The sequence below is a fragment of the Argentina anserina genome, chromosome 7, assembly GCF_933775445.1.
Source record: "Argentina anserina chromosome 7, drPotAnse1.1, whole genome shotgun sequence".
Taxonomy (NCBI): Eukaryota; Viridiplantae; Streptophyta; class Magnoliopsida; order Rosales; family Rosaceae; genus Argentina; species Argentina anserina.
In genome coordinates this window covers 16,693,698-16,714,979 of record NC_065878.1, presented here as the reverse complement: position 1 = coordinate 16,714,979, position 21,282 = coordinate 16,693,698, and the positions used below count along the sequence as shown (strand labels likewise).

Below are 21,282 nucleotides of genomic sequence, written 5' to 3'. Positions count from 1 at the left end.
ATTTATACTTTTATAGTATGTAAAAAAGGAAAGAGACTGAGAGAAAAGAGGAAGTTGGTCAAAAACTTTGAGGCATCGCCATATGTCTGTATTGGAGAGAAGGTAGCTTCAGAACCCAAATGTTACGTTGAACCTTTGAATTTGGTTATGTTGATAGTCTTACTATGTATCTGGATGTAAAAAAATCTATGTTTTCTGGAACCAATTGTACGCATGCCTTTTTCCTTTTCGTTAGATATATTTCAAGTGATTTCAGCCAAATCGGTATTTAAAAGTGCAACATGGTAAAATGCAACACATTTCTAAATCACACTAGCTAATCAGCAATCAAAAGTCTGAAGATTTGGTCTGTTTGAATTCAGTTCATCTATTTTACAATACATAGAAGTAGCAAGAGTTAATAATGTGCATCCCAAGTTCCCAACATTAACACACACAAAGAGGGCATGTAATAATATCATTTAGAAGTTTAGAACACATATCAATGCTTAGGCATATATGCTGAATCTGGAGACATTGATATCATCTGAAGGAGGCTGGAGTTCGAAAAAGTTTCCTCAAGTGCAGGCCCTCTCTTGCTACCTCCACCACTGCTCTCTCTTCTGATATGTACTAATTCCTTGGCAACATCATATATTCCTAGCTTTCCATCTCCACCAAACAACAAACACCTCATTGCAAGGTCTGCAACTGTTTCTATTTGCTCACGGCGATAGGAAGGTTGTTCATGATAGTAAAGAAGTGGATCCACAATCTCTTCTAGCTTGCCACCTCTTATCTTTTGCAGGGCTATTGGCAAGTCCAAGCAGTTTGAGCCTGCAATCATCTCAATAAGCACCACACCTAAAGCATAAACATCTGTTCTTTGAACACCCGAGCTTTCTTCATGACTCGTAACCAGTAGTCCGAAACCAGAGAGTTTACTAGAAAATTCATCATCAATGAAGATATAACCGGACTTGAGATCACAGTGGAAAATGGGAGGAGACATCTCGTACTGCAAAAAGGCAAGAACACTTGCTGTTTCAGCAGCAATGCTTAACCTCTTGTACCAGTCAAGAGCAACATGTTGTCCTCCTGTTCGGTGTAAATGATCCTCGAGGGTACCTTTTGCAGGATATTCATACACCAGTAGTGGAGTGTAGGCCAAGTCAATACAGCAGCCAAGAAACCGGGCTATATTCCGGTGTAAAATATCAGACAAAGCCTCAATTTGTGATATGACTTGAATCAAGTCTTTTTCATTCTCACAATCTACCTTGTGCACAGCAATGTGGGATCCATCCCCGAGAACCCCAGCATAGATTGTGCCATTATTTCCACTTACAAGCTTTTGATCCTCGTCAAATGCTTTGGTAGCTTCCTCTAGCTCATGGTAAGTGAATAGCTGAGTCTTGCTAGCTTTTCGGAATGATATGCTGCTGTGAAACTGAACTTTCTGAGCTGGATCACACGTTCCCGGTTTAACAGGCCTTTTTAGTAGATATAGAAGTGCCATCAATGAGGCTATGATGAAGAGGGCAGCAAGAACTCCTGCAATTGAAGATTTCATAAATCAAATTGAAGCTGAGATGACTTTGCAGCCTCAATTAGTCTCTGCATATGAAGATTTTTGGGGCTTACCTGCTATAACTACAAGTTTCTTGCTACTATGCCCTTTTTCGAAGCAATCAACGCCGTATGCTTCCTTTCTGTCCTTGATGCAGGCTGTAAAAGGCATGTCAGTAACATTGTAAGTCAAAGAATACAACTCTTCATCGTTTGTATGTGTGACTATCCCTTAACACTGGATTCTACTTGTTTAACATGTCTGAAACATATTATATATTGAACTTCATTAATTTCTTTACTTGAAATTCTAGACTTAAATCTCTGGAAGAAATGATAGTATGGCAATGAGTAGAACCAGGAATATTAGATATCTGGCCCATGCCTAAAGCAGTTTTAAATGCTTAATGCCTATATCATTGCACTATAATAATTCTGCAGAAAACAATTCTACAAGGGAGTGAACATAATTTTCGTATTATCCAAATCACAGAGTTGCCTCCATCATGATGTTGGTAGTGACTGCAGTCTTCCATAATAAGTTAAATCTATATTCCGCAATCCAGTACTAGATTTCCATCTGAAATATATGGGCATTCAAGACCCACATAACAGAGTGAACATGCTTGATAAGAATTATGGATGAATACTTACATATGATGCATCCTTCCCCAGTTGCAAACCCATCACCAATGAACCCATCTTGACAAGCACATCTAACCCCTGCTTGAATTGATGTGGCATTGATTATGTAACCATTGGTAGCACAAACCCCCTTGGATGAGTTTCTTGGCACTGCCCATTCCAACTTTACCCCTCTCTTTCCCATGTTGGACCCTCTCTGAACAACCCAACTTGAAAAGCCCCTGCACCCAAATTTGGAAAACACTGAGAACTTGTCACCAAGATGCCACAAGCTGTGATCAGAAAGAGGGTAGCAGCAAGCAGGAGAGCCATGGCTTTCATTGCCATCACAACCAGGCAAGTCAATGGTTTCACATTCAGTTTTGCACAGAGAAGAGTCCTCACAATCATAGAGGCCTATGACATTGTCAGCAGAGAGGCCAAAGTGGTCGTTTCCCAAGAAGTCAAACAAGTTCAAGTCATTGTACTGGCGGCAGTAGGAAGAGGAGCCTGGAAAATCCACTAGCAAACCATCAGAGAAGAGTTCGAGGATGCGGTAGCTTTCAGAGCCAATGTTGAGGAAAAGGGAGGTTGAGTTGAGGCAAGAGAGATGGAAAACATCAGAGAGTGATGAACAGGATTTGTTCAAGTGAAATGGGAAGGGGATTTGAAGGTCTCCACATTTTTCATGGCACAAGTTTGGTTGCGGTAGCTGGTGTTGTTCCTGGAGAGAATGAGAAATGGTTGAGAACATAAAGAGGCTAAGGAGAAGAAAGGAAGCTAGAGATGATAGATGTAACATTGTCAGTGAAAGTACTGACTTTAGAGAATATTTGCAAGGGAACTTTAAGGTAGTAAAGAAGAAGAAAAGAGCAGTTCAGGAGTTCAGGTTGATATTGGGACTGTATGTGTCAATATATTCAATATATGAATGAGAGAGAGAGAGAGAGAGAGAGAGAGAGAGTTGTAATTTAAAATAAGACTTCGTACATACATTTTTCTACGTACGTACGTACACATAGTTTTTGACATGTCATGAACCCTACTATTAATGTCTTTAGATGTGGTAGCTAAATAACGGATTAGCACCATGTCAAAGAGAATATCATAAATCAATGTCCTTAGATTTGATTGATTGGTACGTGTGTATATAATTTCATCAACCACCAAACAGTACTTTAACAATGAATGTATGACGCTCTCCCAAATGAGTATGATTTACAAGTACACAAGTATCACAGACAAAACTCTAATGCTATATATTTTCACAAACTAAAGTTTTGTTCATCTAAAACTTCAAACACAAAGACAATATATTAACTTACATAATTGATATACAAAAGCTTATAACAATCGTCTATAAGAATGTAATAGATATTAGATTTTGAGTCTGACATGCATACAAATACTGTTTACGTACAGTACTATAGTATATATCTACCGGAATGTATAGCTTTGCTATAGCTAGGTAGCTTAGGAGTTTGAGGAGGAGACGATTGGTCTGGGGAATAGGCTACAATCGGTACGATATCACCATATATTCATATGGAATGCTGTGCATTTTGTGAGCGTGGCCAAAGTGGGAGGTTTTCGATTCAAGTTCAAAGGCTCTCATATATAAAATCTGAGATATATAATTTGCATGGCCTTCGAGATTTGGTATTTTAACGCATCAACGTACAATTAAACTATGTAGTTTGAGAATTACGGAATGTCAGATCTGTACTCGTTGCCACTAATCCTACTATAATCTAAGTAGGAAAATTAGTTTCATATACTGACAGTTGTGAATTGTAAAATCTCTCTAGCCCCAATGCCACGCATGGTGGGTGTTCATTTAGAGCCGCGTTCGTTGTAACAAGGCTTTGACATGTGTTAACTCGCAGAGTTTGAGTTTGCTGCCTGCTTCACTTGTATGCCTGGAGCCCTGGAATTTGATATAGAAATTGGGAGAAATGAGAGACATTAAGTTTTGGGGTTGGCATTCTTCTCGATGATTGTTGTGAGCTTCTCTCTGTGTGTATTGGGAACTTGGAGATGCCAACTTCAGCCAGGGTTACGTGTCGATTAATCTGAACCCTAAACCCCAAAAGTATTGTGAAATTGGTGGAGATATGTATGTTTGTTCATGCCCTAGGTTTATCTCCAAAGTACATGTTACCATACCATTTGCGCAGCTGGGGAGTGTTAGGACTGAGAATGAATGATCTAGTCTGAAATATTTCAAAGAGAAAAGTTCTTAACTTGCTTGTCAAGTAAAGACAACTATTATCCGGATCAAATACATTTAACTTTTTTAATTAAACCAGAACGAATTCAGGTAACACTTACCCTGCCCCCCGCAGTCGAACTCCCACTGTTCGTCTTGATCTATGATGCGATCAGCTACTATGACTATTGCCGCCCATGTTTTAATTGCCATTTGTTTTTGTTGATTATTCTTAAAAGATTTTGGCTTCATATCCCCCTCAATTTGGATACACAGTACCTAATGATGTGATGTGTAAAATACGAATTAGAAAATTGATTAAAGAGTTACAAACCAAACTTCATTTCACTATTGAGGTCAAGAGGGCTAATTTCGGTGGAGGAATGAGACTAAAACTTGGGTGACCTCAACTATAGTCTGACCAATTACTAACTAACTGGCAGGAGGGAAGTGACCGCTTTATAATATGGTGCAATACCGGTTTATATTAGGCATTTTAATGATTTTATAACTGAAGAACGATAGCGGATTCATAAAAGAATGTTAAGGTGTCTTGCATATTATACCTCTAATTTTAACGAAATCCATTAGACCTATTACAAATTATAATTCTTGTTAGGATGATATCGATGAATTTGATAATACAGAGTATCAATACCACTGGCGGAGCTACATTGAGGCCAGAGGGGGCCTTGGCCCCTGCAAAATTTTGAAAACCCTCCTTACTTCATATGTATTTGACAATTTATGACATTTGGTAAAAATCTAAGTTTTGGCCCCTCCAAACATAGATTTGTGGTTCCCCCATTGATCAATACATCAGTGCGCGAAGGTTTTGTAGGCTATATATGCTATAACACCAATGTAAGAGCCTCCATTTCTGTCACTTTCGATATTTTAGGTTAATTTCCATATACACTTACTTTGATACAAGGAAACTATAGTCTCGTTCACACGGTAAGTAGCTGATTATGAATTCATGCTCAACCACCATTAGATGTAAATCTAAGGGTGACGAGATTTTTTTTTAAATTGAGTTTTTTTTCAAGTCTTGAATTTACATCTAATAATAGTTGAACATGAATTCAATTGACAATTTGCAGAATAAACGAACATCTAAAGTTCTAATGAGATCTTAAGTTGGGCTTGAAACACTCTATCACTTGTGGTTTCTAGAGTTCTCCAAGTCCACTAATATGGTGTGTTCATATTAGCAACGCCATTTACGGCATGGACCATGAGTAAAAGGGTTAAGAGAGACTATGATGCATGTGCTATTGTGCCTTCCGACTCTTATAGATACCGAACTAAATAATCAGGATGACCAAGAGGCCAAGACTATGGAACTCGCCAAGGAATCTAAATTTCTATCATTGATGTGAAGTATATAGGACCATCAAGTATGATGTGACACAAGAGTAACAACTTCGTACTCGTGTATGAGCGAGCGTAAAATTATCTCTTAAAATAGTACAAAAAGTGATGTGAAACGACTTATTAATCTCATATCTAATGAAATAATATAACAAACTACTATAAAACAATAAAATTATATGAACTAAATACAAAGGATAAATGAATCTCAACCGCATTGGACCAAATCTAATGGCTAAAGATCATAACCATCAGATTGTTTTGCAATCTTAAACCCCATTTATAAGCATCATCTAAAGGCATGATGATTGGGGTTTTTTTTACTGTGGTATAAAAACAGATTTGTTGTTTTACTTTTACCACTCAGCTTATTGTATACTCATCCTTGCTCCATAGGATAAAGCTGTCCTCCTCTCTCTCTCTCTCTCTCTCTCAAAGCAAAAAGTGTTACTTTGGGACTCTCCCCTCCTGCAAATTCTCTCATTGGCAACATCGGCGTCGTTTCCTCGCAGAAAGTAACGGAAAATCCGACGGCTTTTTCGTCCCCAATTCCCAAAACATGACCAAGTTTGATGATAATAGGATCGTCTCAAACTACCCGAACCCACCACCAACACTGCTTCACTTCACAATGATCTTCTTCTTCTTCTTCTTCTCCTTCTTCATCTTCAACTAAAACCCAACACCTCACCATGGAGCCATCCAACACCAACAACAACAAGTCCCGGTTGATCGGAGACTACATACTGGGCCCGAAAGTCGGGTCGGGTTCCTTCGCCGTCGTGTGGCGCTCGACCCATCGCCAACTGGGTATTGAAGTTGCCGTGAAAGAGATTGACAAGAAACAATTGACCCCAAAAGTCAGCGACAGTTTACTCAAGGAAATTTCGATTCTTAGTACTATACACCATCCCAACATCATTCATCTTTTCGAGGCTATTCAGGTTACTTTTTGTTGTGTTTGAGTTTAACCAGTGTTTGGTTTTTTTTTTTTTTTACTTTATTTGAATGTGGGTTGTTTGTAGACTAAGGACAGAATTTACCTTGTGCTGGAGTACTGTGATGGAGGTGACTTGGCGGCTTATATACAGAGGCATGGGAAAGTTTCAGAGACTGTGGCCAGACACTTCATGAGGCAATTGGGTATTGTGTTCTGTGCTCAAGTTTGAATTTTTATGGATGTGTGTTTGGTTTTATAGTATGTTTATAGTGTTTACTTATTTGGGGTTGTGCAAGAAATTGGATTCTGGGTGCTTTTTTAATGGGTTGGGAAGTTTGGCGTGTGCTTGTTGATTAGGTTGGAGTTTTGTTCTATGCTCAAGTTTTAATTTATTTATTTTTGGTTGTGTGGTTCATGTTTATGGTGTTTACTTAATTGGGTTCGTGCTGAAAATTGGAAATTGGTTGAGGGAGTTTGGTGTGTGCTTTTATTGGGAGAATTGAGTTCTTGGATGGTTAGGTTCTGAATAATGATTAGGATGAGTGGGAATGGTCTTATTAGTGATCACAATGCTTTGCGTTTCTTCCATAATTGCTATTTTTTCCCTATGTGGTTTTGACATGTTTAATTTGGCTGTCCTGAGCAGCTGCAGGATTGCAAGTGCTTCAGGAAAAGCAGCTCATCCACCGGGATTTAAAACCACAGGTATGATGTTCCTTGTTGGGTTATCATCTTATCTTAGGTGATTTAACTCTTGAATGTCGTTCTAGTGAGCACCCAGTCAGCCAGAATGTGCAACTTGCCAAATTTATGGGTATTGGCTTTTTATGGTTGGTTATGTTCGTGAGCACCCAGTCAGCCAGAATGTGCACCCACACGTCATTGTATAAAGTTCTATAACATGGACACAAAGTTTTAATTCTGTTTGGTTCATTACTTACATGATTTCTCTTTGAACTTGTAGAACTTACTCTTGTCAGCCAATGAGGAAACCCCTCTATTGAAGATAGGGGACTTTGGTTTTGCAAGGTAGGATCTGCTTATTATGAAATTTACTGCCGCATCTCAAGTAAAGTGTCGGCTATTTATACAGTAAATAAATTATTTAGCTTTGGGGTGCTTGTATGGTCTTGCCATGACACCATTTGCTTGTAGAGTAGTTCATAGCTAATATGATGCCCCAAAATGGTTAAATTTAGGCTGCTCAGAAGAACTCAATAGAATTCATGTGCAAGTACATGATTTGTTGTCAGGTTAGTCTTAAGCTCATACAAGTTTAGGTCTTGAACATGACCATGTGGTAAAAAAGAGGCCTGCGTTTTTGAACTTCAGGTTCCAAGTTCTCTTTCTGTCATCCAAATCCCTTGTTCTTAGTCTGTAGAAATAATACTAGTCAGAATTAATCAGCATGAACAGAAGCAGATAAGTCATGTGGGGAAGTTTATTAAGACTGTCACATCTTCAATATGCAGATCAGTTTTCTAAGTGTTTCTGAAGCAACTTGTGTCAGCAAGAAGAACTTAAAAATTTTAGTCCACTTTATTAGCAATTATAAGTAATAAATGTTGGAGACACATTTCAATTGCAACTGGTACTTGATCCTTTTCTTTTTTCCTTTCCTTTCCTTCTGGACTCATTCGGTATTTGGTTAACCTGTCTTCAGATCTGTCACACCGCAAAACTTGGCTGACACGCTTTGTGGTTCACCGTTATACATGGCTCCAGAGATTATTCTGAACCAGAAGTATGATGCAAAGGTGACAGATTGTGTCACTATCAGTACCGACATGTGTTGAGCATCTTTCCCTGTTTATTGTCATATCTGACTTCTTTGTTATGGTCTTTGAAGGCTGATTTATGGAGTGTTGGAGCAATTTTATTTCAGCTAGTGACTGGGACACTACCATTTGATGGGAATAGTCAATTGCAGGTTCTTAAAATTTTCCTTTCACATTCTAAAAAAAAAACACTAAGAGGCCTATATATTTGAATGAGTTATATCTGTCCTCTGATCGTGTTTCTGCTATATACAGCTTTTTCAAAATGTTCTGACTACTGAGTTGCGGTTTCCAAAAGGTGCTTTGGAAGTTCTGGATCCAGATTGTGTAGATCTCTGCAGAAGCCTTTTGCGTCTAAATCCAGGTGATGGTTGCTATCTAAAAGGCATCTCTGATTGTATGCTCGTGTGTAATTGATCAGTTCAGAATCTCAAAAATTGGAGAAGATAGTACAACTGTTATATGAATATCCCAAAGTTATTAAGCTCTTCAAAAATGCTAACACTGTAAAAACCAAACTTCCAATGCAGTTGAGCGCTTGTCGTTTCAGGAGTTCTTCAATCACAAGTTTCTCAGAGAAGCAAGGTAGAAAGCATTTAATTTCTTGACTTCCAAATTGTATTATTAGGGGTTGTGGATGCCCAATGCAATTACTACATATCCAATATAAAATTTATATGTGCATATGATAGCACTCTATCTTGTCCACATATATTCATTGTCAAGCTGAAATTGGAGGAGCTGCTTAAAACAGTGATGTTTTATTCCTGTAATCTGCAGGGTGATGATGGATGTTGGATATACTTCACCACTTAAATCAACTGGTGAAAAGCCTAGTTCTTCTGCCTCCAGTAAGATGTTGCAATTGCATGCCACACATTCTGTCAACAAATCTATCAGAAATCTGGGTTCAGATTCAGCAGCAGATATTAAAGGGATTGTGCCAGGTTCTGCATGTGATAGGCCCAAGAAATCTGTTATCTCTCAGGATGAGCCTCGAGGTTTGTACTTCTTTTTTTTTATTTTCTCCAAGTATGCTGGTGCTTTGATGTAATTACTTTAATTTGGTTTCTACAGTTTCTGATTCAATGGAGTCGATTGAGAAAGACTATGTGATGGTTAATTCTCATTTTGCGTCAATGGAGAGTTTCTCTTATCATCTTGAACATTCCCTGCAACTTGATTCCACAACCAGAGCTTCTATCTGTGCTTCTAAGCAGAAAGATCATGGTCTCCCACGTGTCATGAAAATAGATGAGGTGGCAACTAATTCTATCACTGCGGGAAGTTCACAAACGCGAGGATCAGTTATAGTACCAGCATCTTGTGCATCAACTCTATTACTGGAAGTGCAAGGACTATCTATATTGCATCCTTCAACCAGGCTACATCTGTTACATCAGCATGCTCAGGTTCTTGCTGATCTTTCTCAGGAAAAGGTACTTTATTTACAGTTTTTCATTTGGAATATGTACATATAGGCAGTGACTCAGTATTTGATTTTTTTTTACAGTAGTTTTATGGTAGGGTAATTCAGTTGTTTTTTTTATAATGAAGAAGTCTCTCTCGGAGAAGTAATGGTTACTCTTCTTGGTTGCAGTACAATGCAGGACTGTATCTGGAGTCATTTTCGGTTGAACTGGTTGTTTTGGCCATATGGAAGAAAGCTCTTCAAATTTGCAGCAGTTGGCTGGCATCAGTTGACAAGGACGAAATGCCCGAAAGCAGTTCAGCGAATGCATCCTCAGTTCAGGGTGGCTTATCACTAAACAATTCAGAATATTTAGACTTTACTAGGCCTTCATCTGTTTCAGTTTGGGCCGAGCAAGGTTTTCTAGTTGCATTTGATCGCGCAGAGAAGTTATCCGTTCATGTCCGAGATATGGATGGTTGGACATTCAATATTTAAAAATGATTTTCTGGTTTACCATATATATTTTGCTCACAGTGTCATTCATATTGTAGGTGCTGCTGAAGTACCAGACGCGATGGAAATTATATACCAAAAAGCTCTAGAAGTTGGGACAACTGCTGCTGTGAGTTCCTTTTATACTCCCATTTTATTTTATTTTATTTTTATTTTCGTTTAATTCTGCAATCTTGTTTGGAGATGACAATAGCTTATGTCTAAGTAGACTTTCTGTATGACAGGTAGACGAGTATATGGAGAACAAAGGTAGTGCAGCAGCATTGTACACCAAAGCTATGCTTCTACTCTCTTTTATTGCAGGAGAAGCAACCTCCCTGCCCCTAAACCCTCCATTTTCTTTAACTCCGGCCAATAAGAAGCGAGTTCAACAATACATGGTAAACTTGGAGTCCCATCGGATTAAATTTTTCAAGCCAGACTACACCCGTGCAATTTGAAGACTCCACTACCCCGTAAATATTACTGGTGTACAGCCATCCTCAACCAAGCTCATTTCTTGTGCATATTACCGCTGCAGTGTAAATTGTAGTCAGATCACCAGGCAGTTTTCTGAAACATTGGGTGATGACGACGATGATTATTAACAGTGACAAATATCTACTATAGGGAAGTCTGTAGCAGACCAGACCACAGGCTATATCGAACAAGATTACCTTATTGCTCGAGGTTTTTGTTAATAACTTATCTATTCTTTCTATGGACTGGTTGTAAATATAGATACTGCCCAGACTCGTGCTTATAGCAACTGTCAAGACTTCACTTCTCGCAATCAGTTTTCACTAATTGCGGCACTTGTTATGCGATTTAAGGATCTTTCGGCCGTATCAGCCATTGTAGACAGTCATGCGTACAACTCTCCGGTCATCTCTGTTTCATATTTGCACAATTGTACAATGGCTACTCTCACAGCAGTCAGAATGAAGAAACCTTCGACCTTTATTGTCAACCGAATGTGCAAGACTGCAAGAGTTTCTCATCACTCCTAAGCAAAGGAGCTTCTCATCACATCAGAAAATGTGTCTACAGATTACAGTTACAGCTGCATGAAATACAAGCGCAACCAACCGAACCTTGGGGTGAAAACAATTTGCATGAGATGGCAAACATTCATGCAGTAAAATTGGATACTTCAAAATCTCATCTAATATAGAAGTCATGTCATGGCTGATCAAATTACTTGAATGTACCTTGGTAACACTAATGAAGAAAGTCCTCACAGTGCAGTTGCAAGGGTCCAAGGTAGTGAATGAGTAAATGCAGGAAATATATACGGTACACACACCCAGACAGTTCCTGATCTGCTTTAACATGAAAATTGAAATGAACGCAAATGAATATAATATACTAAAGGGGGAAGCAATAACATTGCATGCAAACGCAAAGGTTTCCTTTGGTTTTGCATGCAATATAGGATGTCAGGTTGAAGCTTCCCCTTCCAAGCGAAGCCTCTTTGGACCTTTCTCTTCACAATGGCTGCTGGCACTTGCCACCCTGTTCTCATTCGCCTCTACCGAACATCTTTTGTAAGGCTTGAATCCTGTTCGACGAGCCTTTAGCTTTCCATATCCCAGGCCTAATGTCAACAGCCCCTCTGCATCGTTGAGCCCTCCTGGTGGTGATGCAATTTTCTCCACTTCCGGGTGACAAAATGGTGCCCAAACCTTGCTGTTTAGATCTAACATCAGAGCTCTTCTGTCAGTCTCACTATTTCGCTGTCCTTCTGTAGTGTCCTGATGCCCCTGATCCTTCATGTCAGGTGGGGGTGAAAAACTCTGGGGCAGTACCTCTCTTGAGAATAATGCTTGAAATGCCATTCGCCCCTATCAAAGATAGTTGATTTGGTAAGAGAACAACTAAAATTACACATATTCGGCCAAATAGAATATCCTAAACAAAATGTGTACAAATACCTCTTCAGAAACCTCTTTCCATGAATCATTCAAGTGTCTGTCTTTCCAAGAATCACTCATGTTGCTTATACTTCTAGTGCGGCGATTACTAGTCTCAGAAGCTGGATTTACATCTGGTTCCTTTAGTTCTTCCTCACCTTTGTCTTGCTTCTCTAATGCGTCTGTCTCTACTTCGCTGCAGGAAGTTGTGTTTGAACCACAAGAGGAACGGTCCACCTATTTTTTTGGCAAAATAAGAAACAATTGGTTTATTGAAATTAAAGGGGAAGTACAAAAGTATTAAAGGACAACTAGTAATGAGTTGTGTTAAACATTTTTATGGAAAACCTGTTTTCTGCTCTTGGCTTTGTTTTCAGCAAAAACTTTTTCTTTATTGAAAATAAAAGATAGTACAAGGTAACTGAAACACGACTAGTAGTCCGCTCTATGACAATATTAAAGGAAAACCTGTTTTTTGCTCTTTGCTTTGTTCGAGTCTTGAACTTCAGTTGACGCTATGTCCTTCTCAATATCATCAGCTTTTGATCCATTATCAGGCTTTGCACCTCCATTATCAGAATCTGATGAGGATATGGTTGGTGATTTTGCAGGTGAATGTTGTGCCTGCACAACTTCTGAGTGTCCTGGGTCCTGCTGTTGATCCTGCAAGGAAGGAACTCGAAGAGAATCATGTCCTTTTTCCGTCTCGGCAGCAGGAGGTTGATCTTTGTCCATTAATGAAACTCCACTCATGGGCACAGGACAGCTAAAGCCAGTCTGAAGAGGAGCGCACAAAGGGAGCATTCCATGAGCAGCCCACCACGCAGTCGCTGCAGCTACTGTGGCCGCAGCAATAGCTGCCATATTTGGAGGAGAGTTCATTTGACTAGATGGAAAACCTCCGGTTGAGCATGCAGGAGAATGTTCCTTGTTCTCCACATTTGTGTAAGGCCAGAATGAGGCTGCAAAACTAGCCGCAGCATGGGCTGCAGGGTTCTGTAGCAGAGAAGACACGATCAAACTTGAAAATGTGGAGTAAAGGGATGAGTGGTAGTCCTCTTGATTGTGGTGGAATGGGGTGAATGGAGGCGGAGTAGCTGGAATTGATTGGTCGATACAAGATCTTGGTACATTACTAGTATGTTCAGTAGTAGTAGTAGTAGTAGTAGATGCAGCTGGATTCGTGTAAAGGTTAGGCTGTACATGAATCTTTCCCATAGGATGAAACACAGGGCCCTGGAATGATAATGACAAAGTGGGGGTTGTAGTTCGATTACTTTCTTCTATACTTCCATCTAGTATGTGTATAGGAACATTCCTCGGGCAGGTCAGAGTACTTTGCATCCCATCTGTTGGCAATGAACAATTCAAATCATCTGCTTTCTCACCTTGAACCAACTTAAAAGCATTAGTGTCCTCCAACTTTGAGGCTTCACTTGTGGCATTATCTTGAACTATCATTTTGCCATCAGTTTTCTTCAAATTCTCATTTCCTTTAAGTTCAATAGTGACATAAGATTCATTGCCGTCTTGAGGGATTACCTTTTTCACTGGAGGCACAAACTCTCTAAAAGTGCAAGAAATTCTGGGTGCCGCCTGTGGAGGCATGGAACTTTTGTTTGCAGAAGACACAGAGGAGCAATGCGATTCTGAGAGTAAGGTGCAGACTTCTGAACAATTTTTATCGTTGTTTTGTTTTCCATAACCAAGCTTTTCTCCTTCACTGGATCTCTGCTAATGGTGTTGCAGGTCAATTTACATGAACAAAGAAGAAGATGAGAACAAGAAAAGTCCTTATTCATAAAGAATAAAAATGATAACCTCATTGCGTTGTCCTTTCTCCAAGTCCACTGATTGTTTAGAATGTGAAGAAGAAGCTGATGACACAAGGTTCCCATCCTTTGCTCCAACATGCGATGTGGACCATGTGGGAGCAGCATCGCTAGATTTCCGAGGATAAGGATTGCTTGGTTTCCTTTTAGGACGCGGAGGCGGAATATCTATGTCAATTGATTGCCCTACAGGAACACCTTTACTGACTGCCTCCTTCTCCAGCTGAAAGTTAAACATTACTTTTGTCAGCGATGATAAATTTCATTATAAGTTTACTGAGCACCATAATCAGTGGTCTAATGGAGTGCAATGTCTTAATAATCTTGCAAATTTGATAAAAATGTCTCACTGTTGAAAAGGAAATAGCTGAAGTATCTGACCAACATGCTCAGAAACATGTACCTGATAAAATGCACGGCAAATGTCTAGACATAGGAGACTAGTTCATATCAGTGAACTGTGTAACAATGGTTATATGACATCTATGATCACGGTGGGAGATAAGAACAAAAAGAAGAATACCCCTTGGTAATGGTCTAAAGAGTACTGATATGAGAGGATGATGGCTGGAAACTGGTCGCAATTTCCACGAGTAAGCCATTAAAATAATATTACTCGCCTCCTGATGAGTGCAGATGCTTTCTTATGCATTTCAGAGGAAGAGTCGTTCTGGATGCCTACTAATCCCAGGAAACTGATTAAAGTTGGCCTCTCTCTATATATCGACAACAAGAGAAGTTTCAATTTGCATCAATTCCCAGAAGATCTTGATGACATACTAATCTCTTCAAATTGACTGACCAACAAACTTTATATACGAATTGCTTATTTCTTTGTATATAATTTCTATATTTCAACCTCTTCTAAAAAAAATTCTATCATTCAACCAGTTTAGGGTTTGCTTTAAAATTCTAAGGCTGTCCATGGGAGGTGAGCCATTTCATATCCATACCAAGTAGATTTCAATTAACTTTGTTTAGAATAATAACCTTGCTCACAATCTAAGTAAATTAAGCACGGGTCACAAAATCTTCAGGGAGAAAAAAATTAACACTTGTTTGCTACAGTCAACTTCAGGTTCTTTTGCATGACAATCAAGGTAACTTAATCTCTGATGAATCACATATTTATAAAACACTATACTCAAAATTTGCTGGATGCTCATCAGGCAAATACTGACTTTTACAAGCTATCAACTTGCATGCACAAATCAAAGTCCTCCTGAAAACCCAATCGCTAAATCACCATGTATCAAACTCAGCATTTTGGATCTGGTTCTCTCGTATAACTGACTAGGAAATGAAACCCCTTATTTTGATATATACATAAACGCCAAGTCGCCAAAGTATAAGCATCATTGTTTATTTATTTACTTTTTTTCTATACAAAAGAGGATCCAAAGGGAGAGCGCCAAGGCCAGAAGGACATTACAACTAGCGCAAACTGCTATAATCTAGTTGACAATTATGGAAACTAAACTTTTAGTAGCCATTAATTTTTTAACATAAAGAAGGTTCTTTCAGGCTAAGTATGGAACTGGTGATACACTGTGCATTTACACTGTATTTTATTACTTGCTCTATTATTATAAAGATAAGCCTCAAGAGGAACTTGAAAATGCATGTTTGTTCCACTATGAAATTTATGATTCAGTCGATTCATGTAGTTGTGATATAGCATGTGCAAGCATCAATAGATTTTTAAGCATAAAATAGTTTCAGCCAGTTCCATGTTTGCTGTCCGCAATCAACCATCTAGTTGATGTTTGAGTAGCAGATCCATAAGAGCCCCATATACTGGGACGTCTTTTCTATATAATGGCTAGACATTATACAGCAAACAACCATATGAAAGAACAAATACCTTCTGTCCTTCTATCAGACTAGCATTTACAAGAACCTTTAACGGCCCTTAGATTATCTCGCAGACAAATGACAGGATGACATGGTTATGTAGTTATTAGTCATGGCAATGAAATTATATGCAACCTGCTATCCAGAGTAGAATTATTATTAACCACATTCAGAAATAAACCTAAAGTGCACTTTAAAGGATCAATGTTGTGTCCAAACAAACCATAAGAAACAAAGCACACATCTTGCAAAAGAAGAAGATGAGAGAAGGTATAGATTGACCTTTGTAAAAAACTTCTGCGCATGACTTCTGATCTGCACAGCAGTCTTTGTTCCTATATGCTCTGCAAACCACAAAATAACACCAGATGGGGAAAAGATTACAATCACGACCCCGACTTGGGAAAAACTTTTAGCAATATATCATGCCAAGGCCCTGTTAACATCAGCTATTTACAGATTCAGCTCAAAGAAGTTTATACTAACAGGATATATAGTTCGGAAATGGAGAGAAGAACGAGATGCGAAATGTAACCTTCAATGCGCTGCCATGCTCGCCCATAGAGCTTCAAGGCTTCAAGAAACCTATTATGCTCCTCCTCAGTCCACCGCTCCCGCTGCTTGGTAATAGTGTACGGCTTTCTTGCCTAACATTCGCATACCAAATTTCAGCTACTTACAACTCACTACACAGTTAAAACTTTAAACCAAAGAGCGTTCCCCCTTTGTTACCTTAATGATCAAATCATCTCCAGATGCGACAGTGTCCATCACTGGACTTGCGCAGCTGAACGCTGCTCCAAATCCTCTCTAACCAGCTAAGTGAACCTTCTCTCACTAGTGAAAGCACCGCGCGTTGCTATCCCTAGTAAACTAAGCCTACAAGTGGCTCCTACGACTGCAAAAGAAACACAGCAATGGGTAGAGATCCGTCTCTGATTTATAGCAGCACAATTAAGCATTCGAATTTCGCAGGAAACCGAATCTTATATATAGCATAAATTGATCCAATCAGCAAATTCAAACTCCACCTAAACCACATAGATAGATAGAGTGAGAGGATCAGAGAGCTGCTTCAGTAAAATAAATTTCCTTATTCAGGATCCTCACCAAAACGAACCGCAAGAAGAAGAAGAAGAGGACGCCAAGACCTTTAACTACGAAGAAAAACGAACACGAAAAAGAGAGGAATGAAATTCCGATCAGTTGCTCTGCACAAATTCTTAAGCTCTGTTTGGTTGCTGATAGAATCGAAATATATCAGAAAAAGATTCGTAGCTCAAATCTGAGCTTTGTTCTATCACTTACTGAGCTCTCTTATTCAATTTTCAAAGCTCAATTTCATCATCGATTTTTTCAAACTTTAATTTCGCATCAGCAACCAAACCGAGAGAGAGAAATAGAGACGAGCTCAAACACTTGAGGAAATGAGTGGAAGAGTAAAGCGTACCTTTCATGGCGACGGATGAGAGTGAGTGAGTGAGACTCACCGGAGCTGTCACCGCACTCGCGCCGGCGACGGCATGGTTTCCGGCGAGGGAGAGATCCGAAAAATATCGGAAGACAAAATCTTTCGCACAGAAAAATAAGGAAAGAGTGTGAGAGAAGAAGTGGAGTCTAAATTGTAGAAGAAGAAGAAGAAGAATAAGAAAGAAAAGAGGGACTTAACCAGAAGAGAAGAGCTCCAGTTCTTGTGAAGGAAGGAGCAATCTCAGCCACTATTTTTTCTTGTGGATTTTGATTTTCTTTGATTCGATTTTCTCTTTTTCATTTTCTGGTTTTTATTACTCTTATGGCTGCTACAGTCTCTCACCCCACCGGGAGGCTAAGATCGCGCCAGGTGTCGCAAATTTAGCCCTTTCGTTTTCAGTTTTTATTTTTATTTCTTTTTAGTTTTAAAAAATCAGTGATTCTCATCCACAAGCTCTTCCCTCCGAGGAGAGAGAGGGCTATTTCTGCAAAAGCGCCTCCAGCGGTGCTCTGTGGGGCCCTTAGAAACGTGGCGGTGAGGGAGACGCGGTACACCGGGAGTAGCCGGTGAGATGGTACGGACAAAAAGACCGAGGGAGGGAATTTGGGAGACGTGGCTATTGTGGTAACCGCTACGTGCAAGGAGACAAGGGGGTTGTGGATGACCGGTCAATGATTGCCTTAAAGGGAAGGTGAGGGTCTCGCGCGGGGCACGTGATATGCATATTGGTGGGGGTGTACTGTGTAGTGATGGTGTTGTGGTGTGGATTACCCGCTACTTTTCGGGGAAATCTGAGGCGTTCGTCATGAATGTGATGCGATCGGGACCGTCAATTTTGTTAGGCTGCGAATTGAGAGAGGATCATGTGACGTGTCTATTTTGAAAGTAGGGGAGAGATAATTAGAAGCTTCTGGGTGGATTCGTTCTATTTTATTTTATTTTAGCCTTAAAGGGGTTAGGTATTTTGACTATTTTTGTATTTAAACTTTATAGCCCTGCTGAGAGTTGTGGCCTGTGGGGAGTGTGGGCTGTACAAGTACTTGGTAGTTTGGGTTCTCCTTGCTACGGTTCTCGTTTGTGTTGTAGGCTTTATTTCGCAAGTATTCTGACTTATCTGACTATTCTCCATGACGATATTGATCATGAGGCTTCACCCTGAGATCTGGAGTATCTTTAGGTTGTTTTGCATATTTTAGTTTTGTCGTAGTCTGCGAGAGCGTTATGTTGTTCATGTTGTAAATATTCTTTTTACTTAACAATATCATGCTGCCGTTTTGGATTAAAAAAAACAATTATTTACTCAAGTAACCAGAATGGTTATAGTTTATATATGTTACTTTCAGAAGTGTGTAACGAAATGGTCATATTTGATTTCCATATTTATTCTCAGAAGTTGGGTGTTAAACTTGACCCTAGGTATATCTGTTTTAGAGGCCGGAAAAGTCTTACATTAGTCTCATAACGGCAATTCTACAACTTATTTCCAGCGGTGAATTACTGAATTTTTTTCATAAGTTGGCCTAATTGGCATATCGATTTAACTCGACTTTTTGATTCATCTGCTTTTGCATCACCAGATTGTCATATCAAAATGGCTTGCATCAAGCAATACATTCCAAGGCGTTAATTATAGAATCGACCACTGGGCCTTACTCGAGTTTCATATAGATGGCCTTACTCGACTTGGTCTTGATCGTTTGGTCATGGCTTGGTCTTGATCGTTTGCCCTCGGTTGTAAGCAAGACGACCTCATTTTCGTTCAACGCCAACATGTAAAAAAAAAAGATGATCATTCTCATTATTTCAGTGAATTTACAAATAAATAGCTGCCTCTTTAGACGCAGATTGATCTTTCACTGTTTTGGCTTAAGTAAAGTAGCTTGGTTACTTCATCTGTTTAACTCTTTATTCTTTATATATCGTTTATGTTTGTCCGTAAATAAGAGCTAGTTCCACAGCTATTGACACGAGTAAGAATCAAGGGTTTCCGTGCTCATAATTTTATAGAGACTGATTTTTTAATTATAATTAGTAGCTAACTTAATTCTTTGTATTGAGGCCAGGGACTTTCACCATATACAATTAGATTTAGTGGACATGTGCATGAGGCTAATTAAACAGAATAAGGAGAATTAATCAACATATACACGCGAACCTCAGTGATTGAACAATCGACCAGTTTCTAAAATATTAACCTTCCAACGAGCTCCTACCATGATAATGAAAGATGCACACAATCGAAAGAAAGCAATTAAACTCTGACATTATATAAAACAATAACAAAAGAAAAGATCGATCTTCGCCAGCAACAATCTTAATTTCCCGCTTTATTAAAAGAGATCAACTTCCTAAACTTGATCCATATCTTCTCCCATACAACAGCCTCATAATTCGCCAAGGAATCACCTTCATTGACAGAAATGACGAGCCGATACTTGATGCCTGCAACGACCTGTGTCTCTCCCCGGACCACACTCTGAAACACCAAGCTCTTTTTCTGAGATTGGTTGTACTCCGACACCGCAAACTCCGCAATTTCCTTAACGTGGGGATCACCGATGTTTTTTATTGGAGTCCAGCCCCCGATGACTGTCTCATCTGCGACGGCCGTGACCAGTGGAAGGAGGAGGAGGAGGAGAGCAAAGAGTGCGAGAACGAGGCGGTGCCGACGCATCATATCCTCAGAAATACAGGTTAGGTTATGAAGACAAGAGCTTATATGGCAGTGTTTGGACGTAAGAAATTAACTTCTTATAAATTGTTTCCTCGTCGTTACGTAAGGTTTGATATTTACTAGAAAGTTGATAGAGAAGGAAAAGAAACAGAATTAGCTGGTCAGTGAAAACGTGATGTATGCATTCAGGAAATATCGAGAGGCCGCGGCGCGCGGTGGATCGGTGCAAGGATCCAAATGTAGATATGATGAAGTGACAAGTGGCGTTTTGTACATTGTTTTGTAGTTACGTTCTATTTCATGCGTTGATGCCTAGTATTACGTTGAAACGTTCATTTCATGCAAGCTCGCACATTTCTTGCTCATTGTTTTTGGTCGAGTGTATGGATGTTCCAGGTTAGTTTATGTACGTTATATATAAAAAAAAACTATCAGGCTAGGGCATTGATGTACAATATTTGTATGGATGTTTTCGTACGTGTCGGGTCATTTGTGCATCTTCTTAATGATCTGCTCTAGAGGAAAACAAATTATCAATTTAGGGTGTACATCATATTGAGGATTATGTACGTCGTGTTGGTACATAGCTAATTAGAAATAAATCATGTTGGTACGTAGCTAGGTAGTGTAAATAATTTCAGTACGACTATGTGCGTCGTAATCAATTTTTATCCAATACAAATGTACTAGCATTCTAGGTAGAAAGTTACTAGCCACCCAAGAATCCCATTTTTCATTCCCGCAAGCGCCCGTTTGTAAAGATTCAAGTTCTAGATTTCTAGCATGAAAACCTTGATGGAAAACAAGTTCCTAACATTTTTCTTAAAAACTTTGAGAAAAAAAAATCCCTAATATGTTGGTTGACACACCAGCCAATAGATTGAAGATTTCATGCAGCAGTGTAGCACCAGTATATAAGATCCTAACATGCAATGCTGCAAGGTGCTAGACAAGAAAAGAAATTCACCTGAAAATCCTGTTTGAGATTTGTTATATACCTAATAACTTCGGTGAATTAAACGCCCCCTCCCTTGAAACACAGTTTGATGCGTATCGATCACATGGGTTATATATATATAGCCCTTTTAGTTTGGATTTTTTTTAGTTAAAAAAAAAAGGTTATCACACAAATTTTTAAAATCACCAAATCGCATTTTCA

General features: G+C 39.2%; 4 protein-coding genes across 5 annotated transcripts; 1 reads left to right on the top strand and 3 right to left on the bottom strand.

The window, feature by feature from the left end:
* Positions 1 to 481: 481 nt before the first annotated feature.
* On the bottom strand, positions 482 to 2,974 carry LOC126803392 (probably inactive receptor-like protein kinase At2g46850). Its single transcript, XM_050531201.1, has 3 exons — positions 2,203 to 2,974; positions 1,624 to 1,707; positions 482 to 1,533 (listed from the first exon to the last, which is right to left on the bottom strand). The coding sequence occupies exons 1-3, from the start codon at positions 2,972 to 2,974 to the stop codon at positions 482 to 484; spliced, it is 1,908 nt and encodes a 635-aa protein (XP_050387158.1).
* Positions 2,975 to 6,200: 3,226 nt separating this feature from the next.
* LOC126803391 (serine/threonine-protein kinase ATG1a) lies at positions 6,201 to 11,196 on the top strand. Its single transcript, XM_050531199.1, has 13 exons — positions 6,201 to 6,699; positions 6,781 to 6,898; positions 7,342 to 7,400; positions 7,660 to 7,724; positions 8,359 to 8,452; positions 8,545 to 8,625; positions 8,729 to 8,837; positions 9,004 to 9,058; positions 9,254 to 9,474; positions 9,551 to 9,912; positions 10,074 to 10,362; positions 10,439 to 10,509; positions 10,625 to 11,196. Exons 1-13 carry the CDS (start codon positions 6,448 to 6,450, stop codon positions 10,838 to 10,840), a joined length of 1,992 nt encoding a protein of 663 aa, XP_050387156.1. The 5' UTR covers positions 6,201 to 6,447; the 3' UTR covers positions 10,841 to 11,196.
* Positions 11,197 to 11,547: 351 nt separating this feature from the next.
* On the bottom strand, positions 11,548 to 17,724 carry LOC126803390 (protein LATE ELONGATED HYPOCOTYL). 2 transcript variants are annotated; one of them, XM_050531198.1, is made up of 10 exons: positions 17,648 to 17,724; positions 17,429 to 17,548; positions 17,089 to 17,135; positions 16,711 to 16,876; positions 16,514 to 16,625; positions 16,261 to 16,322; positions 14,114 to 14,347; positions 12,761 to 14,023; positions 12,314 to 12,529; positions 11,548 to 12,223 (listed from the first exon to the last, which is right to left on the bottom strand). In XM_050531198.1, exons 4-10 carry the CDS (start codon positions 16,747 to 16,749, stop codon positions 11,819 to 11,821), a joined length of 2,331 nt encoding a protein of 776 aa, XP_050387155.1. In that variant the 5' UTR covers positions 16,750 to 16,876; positions 17,089 to 17,135; positions 17,429 to 17,548; positions 17,648 to 17,724; the 3' UTR covers positions 11,548 to 11,818. The 2 variants fall into 2 exon arrangements, with proteins under 2 accessions (XP_050387155.1, XP_050387154.1); XM_050531197.1 differs by lacking the exon at positions 17,648 to 17,724 and having other exon boundaries at positions 16,711 to 17,135; positions 17,429 to 17,600.
* Positions 17,725 to 19,763: 2,039 nt separating this feature from the next.
* LOC126803682 (cysteine proteinase inhibitor 5-like) lies at positions 19,764 to 20,123 on the bottom strand. The gene has a single exon (XM_050531441.1). It carries the CDS (start codon positions 20,121 to 20,123, stop codon positions 19,764 to 19,766), a length of 360 nt encoding a protein of 119 aa, XP_050387398.1.
* Between the last annotated feature and the right edge of the window lie 1,159 nt (positions 20,124 to 21,282).

Excerpts from the sequence above, each read along its gene's own strand:
- LOC126803391 (XM_050531199.1), top strand. The coding sequence starts at position 6,448 with ATGGAGCCATCCAACACCAACAACAACAAGTCCCGGTTGATCGGAGAC. Across the intron at positions 9,475-9,550 it reads CTCTCAGGATGAGCCTCGAG|TTTCTGATTCAATGGAGTCG; the intron begins GTTTGTACTTCT and ends TGGTTTCTACAG. Across the intron at positions 10,363-10,438 it reads TCATGTCCGAGATATGGATG|GTGCTGCTGAAGTACCAGAC; the intron begins GTTGGACATTCA and ends TTCATATTGTAG.
- LOC126803392 (XM_050531201.1), bottom strand. The coding sequence starts at position 2,974 with ATGTTACATCTATCATCTCTAGCTTCCTTTCTTCTCCTTAGCCTCTTT. Across the intron at positions 1,708-2,202 it reads TGGGGAAGGATGCATCATAT|CCTGCATCAAGGACAGAAAG; the intron begins GTAAGTATTCAT and ends TGCCTTTTACAG. Across the intron at positions 1,534-1,623 it reads GAAACTTGTAGTTATAGCAG|GAGTTCTTGCTGCCCTCTTC; the intron begins GTAAGCCCCAAA and ends CTTCAATTGCAG.
- LOC126803390 (XM_050531198.1), bottom strand. The coding sequence starts at position 16,749 with ATGGACACTGTCGCATCTGGAGATGATTTGATCATTAAG. Across the intron at positions 16,626-16,710 it reads GAGATGATTTGATCATTAAG|GCAAGAAAGCCGTACACTAT; the intron begins GTAACAAAGGGG and ends TGCGAATGTTAG. Across the intron at positions 12,224-12,313 it reads GGAAAGAGGTTTCTGAAGAG|GGGCGAATGGCATTTCAAGC; the intron begins GTATTTGTACAC and ends TATCTTTGATAG.
- LOC126803682 (XM_050531441.1), bottom strand. The coding sequence starts at position 20,123 with ATGCGTCGGCACCGCCTCGTTCTCGCACTCTTTGCTCTCCTCCTCCTC.